Raw genomic sequence first — 22268 nt, forward strand, 5'->3', positions numbered from 1 at the left:
GTGACGGTGGCAGCATTGCTACAGTCTGCCTGGATCCCATCACTCCCCAAATGTAGCCCGTGATTAAAAGTTAGCAATGTATGCACTTCTAGCAGAAGTCACCAAATAAATTTCAAGTTGGGTTCTGACTCCCTTGTCTATTCCTCCCGGTTCTATTGCTTGCCCAGCAAGCGGACAAGAGGATGTTTGGGTTTGCACATTTGCTGTCACCGCCGTCATCAGTGTTACCTGATACACTTTTAGCAAAAGAGTTCTCTGTTAGCAGAGTTCCAGATAGCCCATAAAGTCAAAGTGTCAGAGGGAACTCAATGACAGACGTTAGGTATGTCGGCATAGGGACCATTTTTGTTCTTCTTGATCTGATTTCTCTAACAAAGTCAATGACTATTTTTGAACTAATTTGTAAAGTTTCTCACTTAGTTAGAAGCAGGAATTTTTAATACCACAGACCGTATGCATTCATGTTTTCATGACCCAGGAACTATGCTGGATTTCAAGGGCGAAATATAAGTTCAGGAGCCAACAAGATGGCCCAGCAGGTAAAGGTGGTTGCTGCCAAGCTGGATGACCTGAGTTCAGTTCCCCGAACCCTTATGTCAGAAGGATAAAACCAACTCCCACAGTTTTTCCTTTGACTTCCACTTGCTGTGGTGTACATTCCACATGCACACAAAATAAATAATAAATGTAGTTTTACAAAGGAAAGGCAAATGTACAAATGTAGGCTGAGTGTCTTTCCTTTTAAGAGTTTATGCTCTAGTGAAGGAGTTAGCTTCAAACATGGAAAATTCTAGTACAAGGTAGAAAATAACTGTCTTAAGTAAAGTGCAGACAGAGGATGACTGAACACAGAGCTTAGGGATACATTTCATTTGGGTTATTACTACCTTTAAAGGAGGCCTTTAAACTTAGGTTTAGGTGTGGATCTGAGCAGGATTCAGTTATTCAGGAATGGCAGATGATAGGAAAATGGGCTGTTTGTAGTTCCCTGAAATCCCTGTATGGAAATTCTACCCCCAAGATGATGTAGGGGGTGGGGCCATGGGGTGGCAAGGTCATGAGAATAGAGCCCTTGTGAGTATTGTACTCTTGTGAAAGAGACTGGGGAATGTGTCCTCCGGTGCATGCAAATGCAGAAAGAAGAGCCCTCTGTGGGGAATGAAGCCCCTGCCACCCTCAGCAGCTACCAGCACCTTGGTCTTAGACTGTGAGGAATAATTTCGTGTTGATTGTTACAGTCTGTGTGGTATTTTGTAGTATCACTGGACATCTCCTCCCCTCCTCAAGCCTTACGTCCCTGTAAATGAGAATGTGTCTGCACATGTCCAGCACTCTGTGGGGAAGGCTGGGCTGCAGGAAGACTGCAGTATAAAGGGAAGGATGGTGGCTGGATGGGGTGGTGAGATAAAAAAGCAGGAGTGGGACTGGGCCACCAACATGCAGGGAGACATTTTCTTATTGAAGGACTGGAGCTGGGAGGGTTGTGTCATAACACTTAGCTTATGATTAAGACTGATTTATAGAGAAACACAGGATTTGGCAAGAGATTTGACATGAATTGCTGCTGCTGCTGCTGCTGCTGCTGCTGGTGGTGGTGGTGGTGGTAGTGGTATGTGTACGTGTGTGTCTGTATGTTTCATGTTATTTGGATGGATAGATTTGGTAGGATGTCAATGGTAAAAATCCAGAAAGGGATTTAATATCCTAAATACAAGTGAGCTATTTTTCCTCCCTCTGTCCCTCCTTCCCTCTCTCCATTCCTCCCTCCCTTCCTCTCTCCCTCTCTTCCTTCCTTTCTCCCTCCCTCCCTCCACCTGTAACTCGAGCTTCAGGGTATCTTATGCCACTGACTTCCTTGGGCACCCACTCTCCCATATACAAAGCCATACAGAAAGAAACACACACACACAATTAAGATAACAATAGTAATAATCGTAATAATAATAAATCCATGATTAAGATCATTGTAATAGTGGTAATCATAATAATAAATAATCATAATAATAAAACAAACCTTTAAAAAAATAAGAAACATGCAACCTCTCCATCTCCAAGAGTTCGGGAATATGGCACCAATCTGCAACAGTCCTGGGTTCTCTCCAAAGCTAAGGACCCCATCTAGCTCAGGGCATCTCCAGGCCTGCCTTCCTCCTTCCTCGGCTGCTTCCTGAAGCCGTTCCTCAGCCTCACCCCTGCTCACAGTCCTCACCCCTGCTCACAGTCCTGAGGAACCTTTGCTTGACCGGGACTGAGGTCTCTAGAGTGGCTTTGCATCTTCATATGGTACCACGTGAATTACATCACAAAACCAGTGAGTTTCATTCTAAAACCCTCTCCCAACCACTCCCTGGTGGCAAAAGGCTCAGGGGCCGGCCAGCCCTATTCATTTCTGTCAGGGGAATATGATCTAGGGAAGAAATACTCTTGAGAAGGTGTGGGCAGGTCATTCATTTTTCTAGAGTGTTTCCAAGAATTTTTCCTTTGCTTATTTTTGCATGGTTTTGGATAGACTTTCAAAGCAGTCTTGTTGATGGAGTTTGTGATCACTCATTCCAAGTTTCAAAATAAATTTTTCCTCTCGGGCAAGTCGGTAAATCAGATTTCTCTCAACTGTCCCACCATCAAGCTCCCAATGTGATTTACCTAGAGCCCCCACCCTTTGATCTGAAAGTTTCTGTAGGTTAAGATTATGGGTGGCGCCGTCTCAGGTCCCACAACTCAAGGGCCTTGCTGGCTGCTCTCTGGCTTCCGCTGGCATCTCTAGTCTATACAGTTGAGCAGCCCTCCTTGAAGTGGAATGTGGTTATTGGCCAAAGAACATAAAATTAATTTCATTTGAAAAATTTTTTTTCTGATTTTCCTTGATGAAATTTATAAAGGAAGAAATGAGAAGAAGGAATACACTTCCCAGAAGAGAAAGTTTCCATTAAAATATTTGTGCTGGTTAGTTTGGTTTTGTTTTTGTTGTTTGGTTTGGTTTGGTTTGGTTTTTCAACTTGACACAAGCTAGGATCATCTAGGAAGAGAGAACCTCAGCTGAGAAAATGTCTCCATCAGGGTAGCCTGTAGGGAGATCTGTGGGGGTTTTTTTCTTGATTAATTATTGATATATTGATATAGTGCCATCCCTGGGCAGGTGGTCCTGAGGTATAATAAACGGAGCCGAATGTGAGCCTGAGATAAAGCCAGTAAGCAGCATTCCCTCATGGCCACTTCTTCAGTTCCGAACCCCAGGTTCAAGCCTTGAGTTCCTGCCCTGACTTCCCCTCATGATGGGCTGCGATCAGAGCCTGTACACCAATAAGCCCTTTCCTCCCCCCTCTTCCCCGGTTGCTGTAGGTTGTGATGTTTTATCACAGCAACAGAGAACTACTCCAATATTGACCTCAGTTTCCCAGAGTCCACAGTGGACTCACTTTTAAGAAGAAACTGTAGCATGTAGATACTTAAAAATTGACACTGATGAAGAAACAGCACTTTTCAACATTGGAGAAGGCAGTTATGTACCTCTTTAACAAATGTGTTACCACTGTGAGGTCGGGCCTGTCCCAGATGCTATGAAATGACGCTGTTGACCACGCTAGTCCATAGTAGCTATGACTGCCACTGTTACTGTGAACTCCAGTGTGCATCCTGTAGGCCCAAAAGACTTGTTTCACACTGAGCTGGATTTAGGCAAGTCTGTCAGTATTCTGTGAGCTCCTAAATTCAATTGCACTCCTTTATGAGGCAAAACAGGAATGGGCTCATTCTCTAGGCCAAGGAACTCCTAAGTACTAGAGATGCACATAACACGTGACCCCTTCTCTCCTGGAACTCACAGCCAGGGAGGGCTTGAAGAGGGAGGCCCAGGTCAGATAGAATGTGTTCCAAGGAAACTAACCTTCCAGACCATAAGGACACTCTGAGAATGTGGCAACAGACCAGAGGAAGGCATATATACACGTCAGTGAAGAAAAGAGTGTAAGTCAGCATTCCAAGAGTCTGTTCTTGTAGTTTGGAAAGAAGTTCAAGGGAGTATCTTCAGCCAGGATGCACTCCACTCAGGAGTGCACTGGTCAGGAGTGTGCACTGGTCAGGGGTGTGCACTGGTCAGGAGTGTGCACTGGTCAGGGGTGTGCACTGGTCAGGAGTGTGCACTGGTCGGGAGTGTGCACTGGTCAAGGGTGTGCACTGGTCAGGGGTGTGTTAACTATATGTTTTCTGTGCTCTTGGCACTCTGGCTCTAAGCCTTGATCCAGGAGAAGCTGTTCCTCCAGGGCAGGTTAATCCCTGACGGTGGCTGGTGATGAGCTCTTGGTAGACAGACCTCCAGGCATCTCCTCATCAGACTCAATGCACTTGGGCTCCTCCTCCTCCTCAGATCAGGTAGGACCAGTGTTCCAGGCACCCGGGAACACTCCTGTGGTCCAGATCTGCTGACATTTTTCAGACTTCCCAAACCTAAACATGTTGAGGGCACCTTAACCACGTCTTTCTCTGAGAACCCTTGAAGGTTCTAGCCCACGTTTCACCCTCTGCCCCTGCAAGTTCTAATGGGATCCTCCATGGAATTTTCCTGTGGACATATCTGGCTCATGATTTCCATTGTAAGAAAGTCTTAAACAACATAAAAGTCGTGATCATTCTAGTCTATCAAGTGAACAGACTATGTACTTTTTGTTTGGGGTGGTACTGAGTGAACCCAGGGCCTTGCTCATGTTAGGCAAGTTCTCTACTGCTGAACCACATCCCCAACCCTCTTTTTACTTTTTTTTAATTCAGAAGTAGAATCTTGATAATTTGATCAGAGTGTCTCTAGTTTCTATACTCACTCTATTATACCTTGAACATTCAATCTTGCCTCTGCCTCCCAAATAGCTGAAATTACAAGCCTGGGCCGCCCGGCTTGGCTCCCGTGCACATTCTCATGATATGCCTTAGTAAGTTACTCAAAGAGGGCAAGCTGACTGAGCTCATAGTCCTTCCCAAGGAAACAGGCAAATACTCCTTTGGTGGCAAAGAGATGTCTCCGTCTATGAAAGATTGAGGGAGGAGGGTCACAGCCAGTGAAATCATCCACCTGTTTTCATCTGTGTGAGGATCACACATTAGACAGATAGAGGATAACATAAAAGTTTTTGTCTCCATCTGTTGTTGGCTGATATGGCTACCGGTGGGTTTAACACAAGGAGAGCTTTTCAGAGTCATTCTTGTGCATAAAGAGGACTGCGGTTTTTGTGAATAGCCAACGTGAACTAAGGAAATGGACTGAAGTACTTTGCTCTCCCACGCAGAGATCTCTGAGTGTGAGTACCTCCCTTCACGGCAGTGATCTCCGCGTTTGCATGCAATACTGCATCTGGTGCCAACAGTAGTCAGGTTCAGTACCACAGGCTCCCCTGAGTACACAGTCCCTGAGCTCACCCTCAGTTTTCCACACTAGCGGAGAGAATCAGAAGAGCTGTCTGTTCCTGAACGGATCTCTCACTTCTTTTCATAACTGTTGGCAAGATTTTGTCAGGGGCCCTATCCAGGTACCAGAGGCTGGGGGATGTCCATTATCTGTGCACTGGAGATAAAAAATTAAAAAAAAATTTAAAAAAATAAAAAAAAACCCTGTCTGTGGCCACACTGATATTTGGTGTCACCTTCAAGTTTACCTTCTCTCATTTTTAACTTCTCTTTTCAAGTCTATTTTTAGTAAACACAAGGGGGGAATGATATTGAAATTTGAGTTCTGTGTCCTTAACTTCATCCAGCTGAGATGGTAAGAGTAAGAACCCAAAGGCTTATGTAACCAGGAACTTAACCCAGCGCCGCCGTGAATGTAATTATAATCGCTAACACTTGTATAAACCCTTCTTTTTGGAGAGTCCTTTCCAACATTTCATACCACTCTCTATAAAGTCGGGGAGGAAAATAAATGTTCTCTTTATGAATATGTAGTTGGGAGCGAAGTACTGGTGCTGGCGATAGCGAGAGTGGAGCCATGTCCGCAGGTTCGGTTCTGAAAGTTTATTTGTAAAAGTTATCTGAATCCTGGACACTATCTCTGTCCTGGATATCTCTGTCCTGGAGTAGCGAGCTGTCTGTGGCCTCTCTGAGCCTCTGGAATCTTAAGAGGCCCAGAGGCTTATGCAGGGGGTGGGGGCCCGCCCGAGAGTCTGGAGTCTGCTCTGCTCTGAAATTGTTCTGCTGGAAGTTTCGAAGCAGAGGAAGAGAAGGCAGCAGGGACTTGGCATCCATTCAGACCAAAATGTCTTGGCAAACGCTCTTATGGCAGGAGAAGAGGCCGGTGTTCCTGACTCCTCCCTAATGCCTTCTGCAGGACAAGATGCCTGTGGCTGTCGCTTCAGCTGTCCCCTGGTTCTTACTCCAACAGAAGTACTGTACATGTGTATCTCCCATCTGGTTTCATGATTACCACATCCTATCTCTTCTGACCATACAACACCATGCTATGACATTTTGCCTTTTGTCCAAGCCATTCCCGAATATTGTGGCTTGGCTGGGTAATGATGTGATGTTTTTAATGAACATTTAATTGCCATTGCATCGTTGTGAAGTATCATCATTTCCCCCTTTGGAATATTCTAAAGAGGTTCCCTGATTGTTCTTTCTGTTCAGAAAATGAGACATACTTTTCTTATAAATTGTGGATTTCCCCACCACTATTTTCAAGCGTTTTAGGGACTGTTACTACTAAGTACGGAAGCTAGTGTGGTTTTGTCCCAGCTGTCCACAAAAGTCTGCAGTAGTGACTGCCTCCAGACCTCATTTGTCTAAGCCTACATTATGCTGGTCCCTGAGCCCAATGTAAAAATTGCCAGCAATGTGTGTCTGGAAGAATAGACTCACAAGCTGCCTGCTGGGCACCTCTTGACACCTCACTCAGACTGTCCATGTCTCAGAGAGGCTGAGCTTTCCTCCCTTGTGTATGGCCTGAGCACCATCATGGCATGGGTCTGTCACATTCAGCTGCACATCAACCTAAATGTGACTCAGCAGCGTCAACCCAAGCACATAGGAAGGTGACTTTTTTATTCACCTCATGGAAATCATGTAGTAGGCTTTAGGAATAGAGATAATAAATGTTCCCCTTTCCCAGGTTAATCTTCCCTCCTCCTCAGGTTAGTCCTCCTTCTCAGATCAGTCCTCCTTTTCCCAGACCTGTCCTCCTCCTCTCTCAGGGCAGTCCTCCCACCTCTCTCAGGTCAGTCCTCCCTCTTCTCTCAGGGCAGTCCTCCCTCCTCTCTCAGGGCAGTCCTCCCTCCTCAGGGCAGTCCTCCCTCCTCTCTCAGGGCAGTCTTCCTTCCTCTCAGATTAGTCCCTCCTGTTTATTTTATATGTATGCATAAAATGTGGACTGTATTCTAGATTATTAGGTAATAATAGATATTAGATAAATGCTTTGCACTTGTAAGTCTCTTTTAGTCCATGAATCAGCCTGCACTGGAAATATTGATACTGAAGGAAATTGAGAGTTGAGTGTGGTTTGCACACTTGTGATTCCAACACTAGTGAATCTGAGGCAAGTGTTACAAGCTTGATGCCGGTGAGGCTACAGCAATGCCCTGTCTCCAAAACACAGCAATGGCTGGGGGTAGACCTCAGTGGGGAGCACTTGCCTAACATGTGCACGGCCCTGACTTCTGTCACCCCCACCAGAGATAAAAGAAACAAAACAACGGTCAGGCCAGATGTGGCAGTGTGTGTCAGTAATGCCAGCATTTGGGGACTGTCCCAACAAGCAAACATCAACAGAAGCCACGAGACCAGGACTGTGGGCTTCAGTTTGGGGCTTAGTCTTCCTCTCCATCAACTCTCCCACCTGGCCAGAGTTTTTCTGGGTTCCCCAGGACTTAGTGGAGATGAAACATCAAGGCTCCAGATCACTGCTCATCTCAGCTAAAAGTCTCTGTGCTTGTGAATACACAGGATGGGTAGACTGGGAAATCCATCTGGACCTAGCAGAGGAGGAGAGCTGAGGCTTGCACCTCTGCCACTACATGCATGGGGCTGACTTAACAACTAAGAGCATCATACATTTCCTGCCCCAGGGAAAACTTGGGGGTCATTTCGGTCATTGTCACATCTTCCTCTTTAACCTCTGTCCCTGATAGGAAACCTCTGTGTTAGAAATGAGGCATGTGGGGCTCAGCCTCAAATCTAAAAACCTCTCTGCCAGTAGAGCTGGGGTAGGAGAGGCAGGCTGTACCAGCACCTCCTAACTCTCATGACCAGGATCTGCCTGCTAAGCTCATTCCTTCCCTTGCCTCATTTACCAAATTCCTTCTCTTGTACATAGTCGTGTTTCGTGTTGGCCTTTCCGATTGTGAACTGAAAACACCACTACAGGTCCTCATGGGCTCCTCCTCCGGCCAGCCTCCCCATGGTAAAGACCAGACTGCTGGTCTCCATCACAAGTCAGTGATCCTGTTTACCTCACTGCTCAGGCTGAGGTTCCTCACACTCCCTCCTACTCTACCTCCAAATTGTGAGCAAATGCTGTCATTCCTACTTTAAAATATTTACCAGTTTCTGTCACTTCTCAGTACCCCTGGTGTGGCCTTTCTTGTCCTGAATTGTCAGTTGGACTGAAGGAAGGGGGAGATGGTGCATGTCTCTGCTGCCCAGGACAGTAGCCACTAGCCACACACAACTTCTGAGCATCTGAAATGTGGCCAGTGTGACTAAGGAACCAAGTCTTTGTAACAGCTTCATCGTTGTATAATTGTGTCTCTGTATTTACACTGTACAATTCCCCCATCTCAAGGTATAATTCCATTACACAACCCAACCACCACATCATCATCATCATCATCATCAACTTTCAAATGCTTCGTCACCGCCAAAGGCTGTCACCCGGCCCTCAAACCCTCAGCAACTGCTCTTTTGCACCATGTCTGTGTAGGTCTGTCCCCCCTGGACATTTTATCCTAACTTCTTTCCCCTTTCAAGGTTCATCCACATCGTGGCATGTACCCACACTTCATTCCTTGTTATTTCTTCATAATACTCTATTGTATTGATGCACCACTCACTGAGTGATGGACGTTTATTTGTGCATTCACCACTTGACGGACATCTGCACTCTGAATAGGCTACTGTGGATAGGGAATAATGATGCTCATTGTTTTAGACTTCATGAGCAGTTGTGAATAATGCTGCTCTGAACATTCATGTATAAGCTTTTGTCTTTCATTCACATTTTCATTTTTCTTGGGAATTACTGAGTCATGTAATAAATGTGCACACTCTTTTTTAGGAAGTGCCAATAGTTTCCCAAAATGTCTAATGTCTGCACAGCTTACTCAGCTCCCAGCTGTGTGTGAACAATTATAGGTCTTCTCTCTCTCTCTCTCTCTCTCTCTCTCTCTCTCTCTCTCTCTCTCTCTCTCTCTCTCTCTCTCTCTCTCCTCTCCCCAGACCCAGGTTTCTCTGGGTACTCTGTAGACCAGGCTGGCCTTGGACTCACAGAGATCCGCCTGGCTCTGCCTCCCAAATGCTGGGATTAAAGGCGCGTGCCACCACTGCCCAGCTCTCTGACTCTCTGTCTCTTGGTTGTTATTTTTGTTATTAGCATCTTCGTGGGTATGAAGTAATTCTTCAAGTGGCTTTGGGATTGTTTTCTTTATTCCCAATCATGTTGAGTTTCTCTGAATCCCTGTTAGCCATTTGTGTGTCTTCCCTTAATATATGTATTCAGATCCTTTGCCCAGGTTCATACTGAGAAGTTTTAGGTTGTTTGTTGGGTTCTTTCTGTGTCCTAGACACAAGCTTCTTATCAGACACATAATGTGCAAGTGTTTTCTCCATTCTTTAGGTTTTTTTCTCATTTTCTGAAGCATAAAAGTTTTGATCCAGTCTAATTGGTCCTGGTTTGTCACCATACTTTTGGTGTATTTTCTTGAGATCATTCTTAAATCTGGGGCTGGATAGATGCACTGCTTCCATTTATTGTAAAGGTTGTATTGCTTTGGCCCCATGATCATGTTTTGTTAATTTTATATTGTACCATAGGCACAGACATAAGTAAATTCTGCAATTTTAACCATTTTACATATGCAAATCAGAGACACTAGTTGCCCAGAGCTTGCTGTTCTGGCTGTTTGCAAAACTGTTTCATCACCTCAAACTTTTAACTCGGAACTCATTAAATGACATCTCATTCTCTCCTCTCTCTCCTCCCAAGCCTCTGAGATTTTTTTTTTTTCAATTAATTTAAAGGTAAGCAACTAAACGGAGCTAGTGGCTGCCACAGTGGATGCGTAACTCTGCTGTTACCGGTGTCACCCTCCATCACCTGCCTGGCTGACTGCCATCCCTGCCTAACTGGCACTGTACTTGCCATTCTCCCTGTTCTGTTCACCCGAGAGCTGCACCATTCCTTTGAGAATACTCCAAACGATTTCGTGGAAGGCTCAGCAGCCTCCAGCTTCATCAGTCCTGACCACCGTAGAAGTGAGGACTCTTTGGTCCAGCCTGCATCTGTTGGCCTCTGACTGTTTGCTCGCTCCCTGAATTTCTAGGCAGACTGGTCCTCATGATGAACTGTGAGCTCATCAAACACTGTTTTAATTAAGATTCTTAACAACGTCTTTTCTTTCCCAGGAGCCTGTTCTTGATGATCATTGAACTAACTCCTCTCTATTATTCTGATCTGTTTCCGGGTCACCTCTCTAACTAAAACAACCATCTCTGGCCACTCTGTATTCAAACAGTATATCTTAAATTTCCTCTAGCTGACTGTATATCCATTTGTTCATTTGTGTATGCTCTGTTCCCCGACTGTCATTCAGACTCCATGGAGACTGGAGCCTTTTCTTCCGAGTTCCCACAATGCCTTGCATAGAGTAGATAGATTTGAGTACATAAAAGATTGAGCTTCCTCCTTTCATGGCTGTGATCTTCGTTAAACTCAAATAAACAACCCCTGTCTAATCTCACGTGACCCTTAGTGGAGTATGTCTTTAAGGTGCTGCATCTACTCTTATAATAACCTCAGACTCAGTCACTAGTGATAGACACTCTAAGTTCAGTTTACAATGGCTGTTTGCAAAGGCAGGATGAGTGTCCCCGGCTTGGGACCAGAAGATTGCTCAAAGATTTTGGACTGTGGAATAATTAGCATAGATTTCACTCATTGACTATCCCTAACCCAAAACCTAAAAGGCTTCCGTGAGATTCCAAAGCACTTAAGACTCTAGGTTTTCAGATGAGGGGTACTCAGCTCACGCCAGTTTATTGACTTACTGAAATTAATTGAGCTGCTCCCTTTTCAACTTTCTCTGTTTGCTTTCAATGGGGTTCTTCCCTCACCTTCTCATCTCTCTTCATCACCTCTCCCATCAGTCTCCAGAGCTTTCTGTTTCTGTCTGGGGTGGAATCCCTTTCTGATCTCCTAGTATAACTGTTTCAACTCCCAGCAGTAGTCATGGAAGTTCAGGGCTGTGGTTAATGTAGCCCTGGTGCCCGCCACTCTGTGCTTAAGTTTCCTCTGGTCACACACTGACTTCTCAGGGCCAGGAGCAAAGCTATACCCTAGAGCTGATCCAGGGACCCACCCACTACCAGAACCCACCTAGAACTCAACCTGATTATCACACCTTTTTAGGAAAGTAAACAGAATCTTCAACAGATTAGCTGAGTAAGTCAGCTCAAATATTCATGGATAGCAGCAGCTTCGCTGGAAGTGTTCACACAGCAGTCCCTGCTACCTAGCTTGTGTGTTGTCATCATCACACACACAAACACACACACACACACACACACACACACACACACACACACACACACACACACACACCTGAACCTGAGTGCGAAGGAGGGAAGGAGATGGAAAGCCGTTCTTGACTTTAAACTAGTTTTGCACTCCTGGGATCCGAGTCAGATTTCCACAGAGTGGTCACCAAGCAGAGTCTCTCTGGCTCCATGGCTTCCAGGGACCTTGCAGAGCCACCCCTGGAAAGAAAGCAACATGAAGATGAAGCTTTGAAGTCCTAGCTTTGAAGTCCCAAAGTGAAACACCTCTCACTGGATCAGTTTCACTTCCAGAGCGCAGGCGCTTGAGTGAGAACAAGAACCATGAAAATCTCCCCAGTAGAGTCAGTCATTTTGCGCTCAGTTTGATGCTGTCCAGTCCCACTTCAGCAAATATTAAGAGAAAGGTTTGAGAAAGTCCTAGAGCTGAGGCATTTGATGTGTCCTTAGACCAGTCCTTGTTCAACTTGTTTTCAAGCAGACCAAATGATAATTTGATTGTTTAAAAAAATATATAAATTCAGTGCAAATCAACCATTAGTTTTGCTTGAACATCTGATTTTGTTTTATTCATTTGAAGGACACATAAGGTGAAAATAACAATACCATTATAATGAGAAAGGACCTTTAGAATCACGAAGGAGTCGGTTTTGAAATGACCTCACGCTTTGAAAGAGAATGCAGAAGAACAAGTCAGAAAATGTAGTATTTGCACATGACTCTACTGTTGAGAGATGCTTCTACTGTTCCATTTTCTATGTTCTGAAAAAAAAAGAAAGAAAACAGATTGTACTGTAGCCTTCTAGATATTAACAGTGGCTTCTTTGTTTTCCAGATACTCCACTGGCCAGTGGGCACGCCACAGATTACTTGTTTGTTGGAAATATTGTTTACACGGTAAGTTTAGCACTGTTGAGCCATTCCTAAAGGGCACTCATGAGGGTTATACCTCCCCAGTTACACAAGGCTCCCCACATTAAAATGACTTACTCCACGTCTTTATGGGCTGAGGCTTCCCTGAAGTTCAGACTAATCAAGAAATACTTGCATCATACCAAACTCTTCTCTCTTTCTGTTTTTTTTCTTCACAGTACGTTGTGGTTACAGTTTGTCTGAAAGCAGGTTTGGAGACAACAGCTTGGACTAAAGTGAGTTGTATTTGGAATTATTTCTTTCTCCGTTATAGATAGTTGTATGCAATGACTTCCATTTAATCCTTGAGGAAACAAGAAATACTATACAGTTGTCTTATTTTAAATTTTGCAAGTAAAAAATTGTTTTTGATCTTTAGGAAGGCAATTTGGGATCCAACTCTCCTGGTGCTTAACTTGCTCGGCACCTAGCCCAGCTTACAGCTACTGATTATTACCTGCCTGAAATGAAAATTCTCATTATTCCTGAGGGGATGAGGGGGAGAGGAAAAGGGGAAGGAATAAAGGGAGAGAGGGAGGAAAGGAGGGAGGGAGAGGGGGAGGGAGGGAGAGAGAGAGAGAGAGAGAGAGAGAGAGAGAGAGAGAGAGAGAGAGAGAGAGAATGCAGAAGAACAAGTCAGAAAATGTAGTATTTGCACATGACTCTACTTTGGCACTCCTGGGCCATCTCTCGACCTCTGACTTTGTGTGCATCCTCAAATGAAAGGGTGAATTGTGGCACATAGAGTTTTGTCATCTGTTTTTTCTCCTAAAGTCTCACATTTTGAATCCTTAAAGCACACTTCTGTGAAACGATTGCTCATGATTAAAGATACCAAATTGCATAGCTATCCCGGGTTTGTTCTATCAGCATCCTGTTTCCTGTTTGGTTCTTTCCAAGATGGGATAAGAACCACACTTCACAGTGTCTGTCTGCCACAGTGGACTGTAGTTCACTTACCTCCTGCTCTGGTACTAAGTAACTGGGGTAGGATGGAAGGTCACCATGGAGCCGGGAAATGTCAAAGGGTGTTGGCAGATAGGAGGTGGGAATAGTAGCTTAGCCTGGAATATTGCAGGAAGAGGTAGTGAGTGTCAGAATATGGAAGTGCTAGTTTAAAACTAGAACCCGGAAGGCAGAGCTTGCCGAGGGACTGGATTGTAGGTTGTAAAGAGAGAAGTCAAGGGTTGTATTAAGAGCACAAAGGAAAGAGGCCAACAACTTAAAGAGGCATAAGATGTTTGTGTCACAGAAGTGAAGAATAGAGTTTCAATGACTAGAGCCGAGGAGGAGGAGGAGGAGGAGGAGGAGGAGGAGGAGGAGGAGGATTCAAGCCTAGTGGGAGGAGTCACGTTAATGTCCTGTAGGAAGTGGGGTAACTATACTGAGTACCCACTTTCAAAACAACTGGAAGGAAGAATTTTGGATGTTCCTTAAGTTCAGAAATGATGTTTTGTGGGTATGGATATGCCTGTTACACTAACCTGATCATTGCATATTATATACATGCATTGGAGTGTCACATTGTACCTGTGAATGTGAACAATTGTACGTGGATTTTTAAAACTCTATTAAATGCAATGTTTCAAGTTTTTAAAGGGGGCATTAGCCATTCTGAGTTGTTTTTAAATGGTCTCTGTAATAAATAGGACAGATGATGTCTTTAAGTGATAAGAATATTCTGTCCATTTGTCCATTTCACTGCTCTCTCACTAGGTGGCTGCACCCCTGTTTTATAAAAACAGACATGAGATAACCCCAGGGATGGGTGGATCATGGCTGGGGCTTGGATTTTAGAAGAAGGTTGGGGGCTTAATGCACCTCCATCTTCAGGATAGTGTAAGCCACCTGTAATTCAAATTCATCATTACAAATCCTAAGACAAGGAGCTTACTAAGAAAGGAAGAGCTCTCCAGTAACGAGTACATCCTCAGTTTCTTCCCATCAGGAAAGGGGCTTGGATGTGGGATGCGGGTTGGGCAACTTATGGGCTGGAGTAGACACTCCCACCCCCACCCCCGGGGCCAGCAGAAAGCCCTGTCTAAGCATTTATTTCCTCCACAGTTCAGTCACCTGGCGGTGTGGGGAAGCATGCTGATCTGGCTGGTGTTTTTTGGTGTCTATTCCACCATCTGGCCGACCATCCCCATTGCTCCTGACATGAAAGGGCAGGTCAGTACTGTGATCGTGTGTGTCCCTCCATTATGTTTGTGCACAGGTGAGCGAACCAGCTTTCTGTGTCTTATAACAGTGAACTTGGGTAAAGGCAATTGTCATCTGCTTGTGTTAAAACTTAACAGTAGATGAACCAATTCAGGCAGCCATGAGAGGTTGTCTCATCCGCAGAAGTGGTGTGAGACATTTAAATACCATGAAACATTTCACCCTCAATCCTCTGACATACACGGTGTGCTCACATTTCCTTAGTTATGTGCTGGTTGTATACAACAACATCGTTTGTAATTGTATACAAAATGGGAGTGGTTTTGAGGCAGTCATGATCTAAGCTTGTGTTGATTACAGATTCAAGTTAAGTATATGATTGACTGCTTAATTGGTAACTGGTCACTTGTAAAATATCAGCCTAAGAATTCTAGTAACCAGGTAGTGGGTATGCCGGAATCTTCCTTTGTTCATATCTTTAAGCCAGCCAAAGAGGCTGAGATTAGAGATCTTACTACTCTTGTTTGAATTATTTCTGATTTTTTTTTTTACTTAACCTATGCCCAATTGTCTAAACATTGAGCCACTAACAATGACCAATTAGGTCATAGAACTCTATCACGTCAGGTGTGGAAAGGAGTTGGGTATGGCCTAAAGCAGTAATCTCAGTTCTCAAATGAGGTTGTATGAGCCCACACCATAAAGCCATGCTGAGCTGGCTACACATAGTCAGAATCCTCTTAGATCCCCACAAGGGGATGCTCCAAGCCCTAGGCTTTAGGAGCTACTAGGAGCCTCTCAAGCTAGGCTCATCCCTCTTTGTGAAGTGAAGCACTACTGTGTTACCACTTTAGGTCCATTCTCTAGGCTCTGTGTTTCCTTCCCAGAGAGCCAGAAACCCGCTGTCCAGTTCTGCCTTGGCCTCTCTCTGGATGCAAACCAACATGTACAACCCTAGGTCTCCATTATCTGCGAGACTGTCATTGTCTCTAATACTAGACATCTCTTACAGGGCATAAGCTTTTAGAGTAGATGTCCGTGCTGGTTCAGCCTCCTGAGTGTGCAGTAGGGTGCTTACAATACTGGAAACAGAAGCAGGAGTAGGAAGAGATGAACTGAGGATCAGGGCTTGGCAGTCCTGACTACCGGCTCTGCAGCCTCTACAGAAATAAATACAAACTCCTGGGTCTAGATACATGTCCAAGAGCTTTTGTTCATGAGATAGCCCAGGCTATTATCACTGGTCTTACCTGGTAAATAAGTCAGCCGATACCCCCTGAGTGTCCAGAACCTCCATGAATGCTGGCCCTGTCCTGCAGGAGTAAGCTTGCATGCCCCCCATTGATATCTGTGGGGAAAGGAGTGAAACAACATGTAAATGTCTAAAACAGAAGAGAGCCGCTGCTGGCAGGATGGGGTCGACGGGTGCCTGACTAGCAGACAAAGCCCTTCCTTGACAAATACTTCCTTTCCTTGACTGCTCTAGCAAGCCCCACTCTGTGTACATTCGCTCTAGTAACTACAATTCTAAATGTGTTGAATTGGGCCATTTGCCAAGTCCCGTTCTCATAAAGTGGCTGACTTTCAAACTGCAGAGAGGCTGAATTCATCATGGACCCTTTAGGGTGCTTACGGCTCCCCTGAGCAAGGGCAAAGGTCATGTGTGTCTTCTGCTGGATGGCAGCAGTTCGGTCAACAAAAGGCAACATACATTTATAGACAGTCCCATGATGTCATATGTCCCAGTGACATCATACCTCAGCCATCTTTGTGTGTGTACATACTCTCCACGGGGAATGAAGAAGTCACCTTAGGATTCATTTCCCAGATGTCCCCTTCATTAAGTGATACATGGCTGTCCTTGCAGACAGTGAGCTGTTCCCACCAATAAGGAGCCAAGAAGTGCTCCTTTTCAGTTAAATTACGCAGCACTTTTGTATGAAAACTTTGGATTTTACTTAAACTGTGGGCATTTTCTTCCTTTCTGTTGGTTGGTTTCAACAGGAAGCAAATGGGTCGTTTTGAAACAACACACTTAGGTAAGACTGAGGCTCCTGCTTGACATCAAGTGAGAGGACCGATAGAGTTTTCGTCAAAGATCTATTTAGCGTCTCTGGTCTTCCTCCGGGGTGAGATCCAAGTGGGAAGGATGTGAGCGTGCGATGTTAGCCTTCACTCCGTGGCCCACAGCAGCATCTAACCGGCTACCTGATTCAGCAGTCTGTTGATTGGCTGAGAAGTAGCAAGGACCTATTAAACTGTTCCATGGTGCTGGACAGACAAATGTATAGAGCATGCCCAGGACCAGTCTGACTTCCCACATGAAGCCTCAGAAGGGCTTTCTCCTCCAGTCACAACTGTGTCATCAAAAGGGACAGCAGCTGGGTTTAGGTGTGGTCAGAGGAGGAAGGGTCCCGGGCGGCTCTATTGCAAGCATGCGCTAGCCATAGCCCCTCCTTAGAGTGGGAAGCATTCTAGGGAGAGGGTGCTTTTTAGAAGTTAGTATTTTAAGAACGCTTCTAGTGATTTTCATAGACAGTGCTTTGTAGTGGACTCCACCGTAGGGTTTTGGCAGATGAACATAATTCTTTGAAGCTCTGGAACTGAGCTAGTATCTAATGGTAAATGGTATTTCTCCCTCCAAGAGCCGGAGACAGATACAGCAGCAAGCATTCTGTCTATTCATAAAATCTTCAGCCATTGAAAAGATACATTGTTTCTGCTGAGAGTTTCCCCACTAATGTGATTAAGTATTTCTTTGTCTAGTCCATTCTGTTTGTAGTGTTTCTCACAGGGTTGAAGGCAGGTCTTCCCTTGCCGGCAAAGGGAAGGAAGGGCTGTAGAATGAAGGAGTTCTTTCCCACCGTCAGAACTTCATCTTCCTACGGCACCTTGTAGTGTGGTGTGGAAAAGCCCAGCAGCCACCCAGGAAGTCCCAGGGAACATTTGTGAAATCAGAGAAGCTCCCGGGGGACTCTTCTAAATATGCAGAATTTGGAAGATTTTAAGGGACACCCCATTTCTTCATTTTTCTAGTAGCACACTTAGATCTATAGACCTTGGCTTGTGTCCGTCTGTCATGGTGAATAGCATGGCCCTGGGCTATGGAGAATTGATGAGGATGGTTTTCCCAGGGTACCATAACCATGCAATCGAAATTTCTCCATCGCAGCTTAAATGCTCTAAAATGGAACACAGCTAAATTCCTTAGTTTACCTCCATTTCCAAAGTTCCCTGTTGGTGTGGGGCTTCCAGGGAAACTGGATCTAAAGCCAGGGCAGTAATGTGCTTGAATTTCTTCAGGCAATTCCCAGGGCTTCTGACTTCAGGGCTGTGTGAAGGGAGGCCCCAGACTTCACCTTTGCTCCCAAGTCAGGAGCTGGAGACCCTGCCCCAGTCAGATGCCACCTCCCCCTCAGCACATCTCTTGACCTGAGGTGACTTCCTAATCAGCAAAGTCAGAATAAGCCTAGTCACTCTGGAAATAGCTCGTGGTTATAAGCCTAGCCTTTAACAGCTGAGCCATCTCTCCAGCCATGAAAATAGCCTATGGGAAGTCAAGAACATACATGTTCTCCTTTCCTGGCAGGACAAATGAGTTCTGAATCTTTCTGCAAAAAAAAATATTCTACACAATTTAAAACCCCAATTCTTTTGGCCAACACATTTTAAGTGAGTTTTTCTCAGTAAGGGCTTGCATCAGACTCATCCAGGTTGCCTGTTAAAGTCCCTCAAGATAATATGTGCATATAATAATGCATGCACACACACACACACACACACACACACACAGAGAGAGAGAGAGAGAGAGAGAGAGAGAGAGAGAGAGAGAGAGAGAGAGAGAGTTTGGAAATCACTGCTCTAAAATATTCCACTGTAACATTTTAGCTCCTGCCAGATGCCTAAGAGATGGTGTGGTCCACTGAACATACCCACACTTGACCAAATTCTCATAGGCAAGAGTTGTGTGAGATATACCAGGTAGTCCCAAGTGCCTTAAGGCAGCTCTGCTTTCTAAATAGGGAATTGTACCAAAGATATTACATGGCTTGCCATGGAAAAATACTCCTCACCAACGTTTTTTTTTTTTTTTTTTTCCTTTAAAGTTCATTTCATTGCTAATAAAAGAGGGGGAAAGCCTTCTCACTTCAAAGCGTACAAACTGCTAACTCTGACTTCAGTGCCAAACACCGGGCCCCAGCCAGTTACTGGCATGGAGCAGACTTTTTTTTTTCCTCTTATCCTAAATATGGGAATGGATTTATTTGTGAGCTTTCCAGACATACTTGGGAATACAGTGCACACCCCGCTGGGCTAAGCACTAACAGAGGGAGAAATGGTGGAGGTGTGTCGTTTTGCTGTCATTGAGTCAAAGTGATCTGGGGCTCTTCTTCCCCAAGAAGCTGTCTCCCTGGATTGTGTTGCCCTTTTGGTTTAAGGTCTGGGAGTGCCCACATGAGATGTGAGAACATTGAGTTTGTTTGCAAGTTGCATGTGCTCCAATAGGTAGGCTGAGAAGGCATGCAGACCACATTGCTCAGCTGCTGTCCTTGGGTGTTTCCCAAGGACCAGGGTTGCCAGGTGGGCATTGCCCAAGCACCAGGTGAGGCATTGACCTTAGGGTAATGTTGCTGGTATGGTATGGGGTCATCTGCCCTCCTCCACTGTTCCCAAGGTGTTTTCATGCGTATTGTGTCTTGATGAGGGGCACAGTCCCTAGGAGTTGTTTCTGCCCCTCCCTACAGGGGTGTGCTTAGCTTCCCTGTGGTAGTAAGTGGCTCAGCAACTTGAGGGAAGCATTTACTCCCTCAGGTAATCCCTCAAGAGTCATCCACCTTCTCTTCTAAATGGTGTGGATGCAGCTGGGGGCCTGATGCAGTTTGAATTCTGGATGTTCCTCCAATGCTAACACATACCCAGCTTCCCAGCCTCTGGCATAGGTGGGAGGTCTTTAGGTCACTGGAAGTGGGTCCTTGAAGGGACAAGAGGAGTGCAGCCCTTTGGCTTTCTTTTGCGTCCTCTTGGTAAGGACGGATTTTGTTCTGCCATGTGCTCTCTTCAGGATATGCTGCATTGCCACAAGCTTAAAGCAACATGGCCATCCTCAGAGATCAAAACCTCCAATACAGCGAGCCAGATGACATTCATGAGTTCATCGTTCAGGAATTTGTTATAGGAGTGGAAACCTGACCACCACAGACCTGAGGAATTGTTCCGTTAACAGAAATAAATCCACCCCCAGAGTCCTAACCCTTGTGTGAAAGACAGACTGGAAAGACAAAAACAGAGGTCTCCAGGGCAGTTGAGGAAGGAGGAACGGAATGAACCGCAATTCCTGCTAATTCACCCTGGTCAAGCTCCTGGTCAGAGCTGCTCCAAATGTACTGTGTGGCCTTTGTGTGTAGATCCTGGGAAGGAAAGATTTCTTCAAGCTTGAGTGGAGGTTGCGATGTTCCTTATATCACAAGCAAGAAGTCAACCACGAAAATAAAAGCTTTTTTGTTTATTCTTCACATTGGTTAAGAAACAGAGGGATATGTGTGTGTGTGTGTGTGTGTGTGTGTGTGTGTGTGTGTGTTAGTTATGTTATATATGTGTTATATATAATATATGTTATATATATATAAAATATGTATATTTAAGTTGGAGACTGTGAAGTGGCTTCCAATTCTTGCTAGTGGCAGTAATGGCAGCTCACTACCATATCCTACCTACTTCTCAGCAGGACTTCAGAATTAACAGCATTGTTGTGATAAAGAGCCATATTCAACTTCTTCCTACTCAGTATGGATTCTGTTTGTGACTGTGGGACCTGAACTAAATTAACCCGAGACCTGAGATGTGTAGACAGTTAAGTCCACTGTTTGTATTGTCTGTGCTTGAGTTACTCCTGACCTTCCACTTTTTCATGTGTGCAGAGTCAAAGGTGTATAGAAAGGCAGTGTGTACCTGGGGACAGATAGAAAAGCTAGTGGGAAGACACATGTGAGTAACAGTAAGTAAGCAGTGTGCATTCCACAGTTAGTAATTGTCAGGCAAAATACAGTCGCTCCTTTCTGGCGGCTTGATCCAGAACCCCTCATATTACTCTTTGTCTCAGCCTCCTTGCACTGGGATGACCAGGGAGTGCCACGGTGCTCAACATTCCTTCTTATCTGGGTTCTTGGGATCAGACTCAGGTCCTCTTGTTTATGCAGCAAGCACTTTAGGAAGTAAGCCATCTCCCCAGCCCCTGCCACAAGTTTCTAGAAAGATTTTCATCTTATGGTTGAGTGCACAGATATGCAGCGTGCCTATGTAGAGGGTTGACTGTATACGTTTCACATAGATGCACTGTACGTGTGCAGTCACGTAAAAGTGAATGAAACAGTTCATTCATGAATCTGCCACTGCCTGGAGAGACTGAGGCTTAGACTGAGGAAGCTCTGTGGACAGACAGGGTAGGCATGGTGATTCCCATGAGTCTCTTGGACTCCAGGGTCTGAGCCACAACCCTCTGTCACTGCAGACAGCATCAAGGATGATGATAAACCAGGTATCTGCTAAATGCCGGTCAACCCTCCTTAAAATGTTGCATTACATTTGATTAGAAGTGACCTGCCCTGCAATGAGATGGAGTCTTAAACACATGGGTGGAAAGTTTCAGGCAACAGGCGTTTTTTGGAAAACGTGATAGAAAGCACCAACTTTGGGGGACCAGCTCTCCTCTCCCCAGTGCACAGTGCTCTCCCTTGGGACAGTTTATTTCATTCCTCTGTCTTCCTTCTCTTTCAAAGGTGCTGCGTGTTGGAAGCCAGGTGGCTTTGTTTTTCTCTTCAGTGAGACGCTTTGTGGTCCTCCTACCATTTGTCATGCATTCACGTTAATTTTTTTTAAATACCTGTCAGCAAATTAAAGTACGTGTTCCATGCTGATTTTGTTTGTTAGTAATATTCATGCCCGGTGGTCACAGAGTTTGATTTATGTGGTTTTGAGCTTTTTTCCTTTCACACAGCATGTGGAAATGGGCTTTTGAAAGTTTTGTTCCCATTGCACAAAGAGGCCCACGTCCCTGACATCTTCAGAGGGCAGTGGCCCTGTCTGGGGGCAGGTGACTAACACAGCAGCTCCCCTTCCCTGAGATGATGGGAATCCTTAGGTTTGCCCTGGTCAAAGGGAACAGAGATATTGAGAGAGCCAAGACCTATACAAGAAAATATGACCAGGATAAGTTAGATGATAAGAGAGACTTGAAATGGAGGTATAACATACCATTAACCATGGCCAGGACATGGCTGATTTATGTAAATAATAATATAAAGCTTTTGTATGAACATCAGTGCCAAGCTAGTGATCGACAATTCAGCAAATAGGATTCAAATAGGTGAGATTGCCAGGTGCCAGGTTTGCCAGTATGGAAGTCAGATTAAGTGGCTGTTGTAAGTAGTTAGGGTTCCTTTGGCTGAACA

The 22268-nt window shown here is 45.0% G+C and overlaps 1 protein-coding gene across 1 annotated transcript in view; it reads left to right on the forward strand.

Annotated features, from left to right (window-relative positions):
- Nucleotides 1–22268, forward strand: part of Atp8a2 (ATPase phospholipid transporting 8A2) — a 591431-nt gene that overhangs the window by 441104 nt on the left and 128059 nt on the right. Inside the window, 3 exon segments of the mRNA XM_059273541.1 lie at nt 12581–12642; nt 12837–12893; nt 14722–14829. Coding sequence (XP_059129524.1) covers nt 12581–12642; nt 12837–12893; nt 14722–14829 — 227 coding nt within the window.

This window comes from Peromyscus eremicus, chromosome 9, assembly GCF_949786415.1.
Source record: "Peromyscus eremicus chromosome 9, PerEre_H2_v1, whole genome shotgun sequence".
In the NCBI taxonomy this organism is placed as follows: Eukaryota; Metazoa; Chordata; class Mammalia; order Rodentia; family Cricetidae; genus Peromyscus; species Peromyscus eremicus.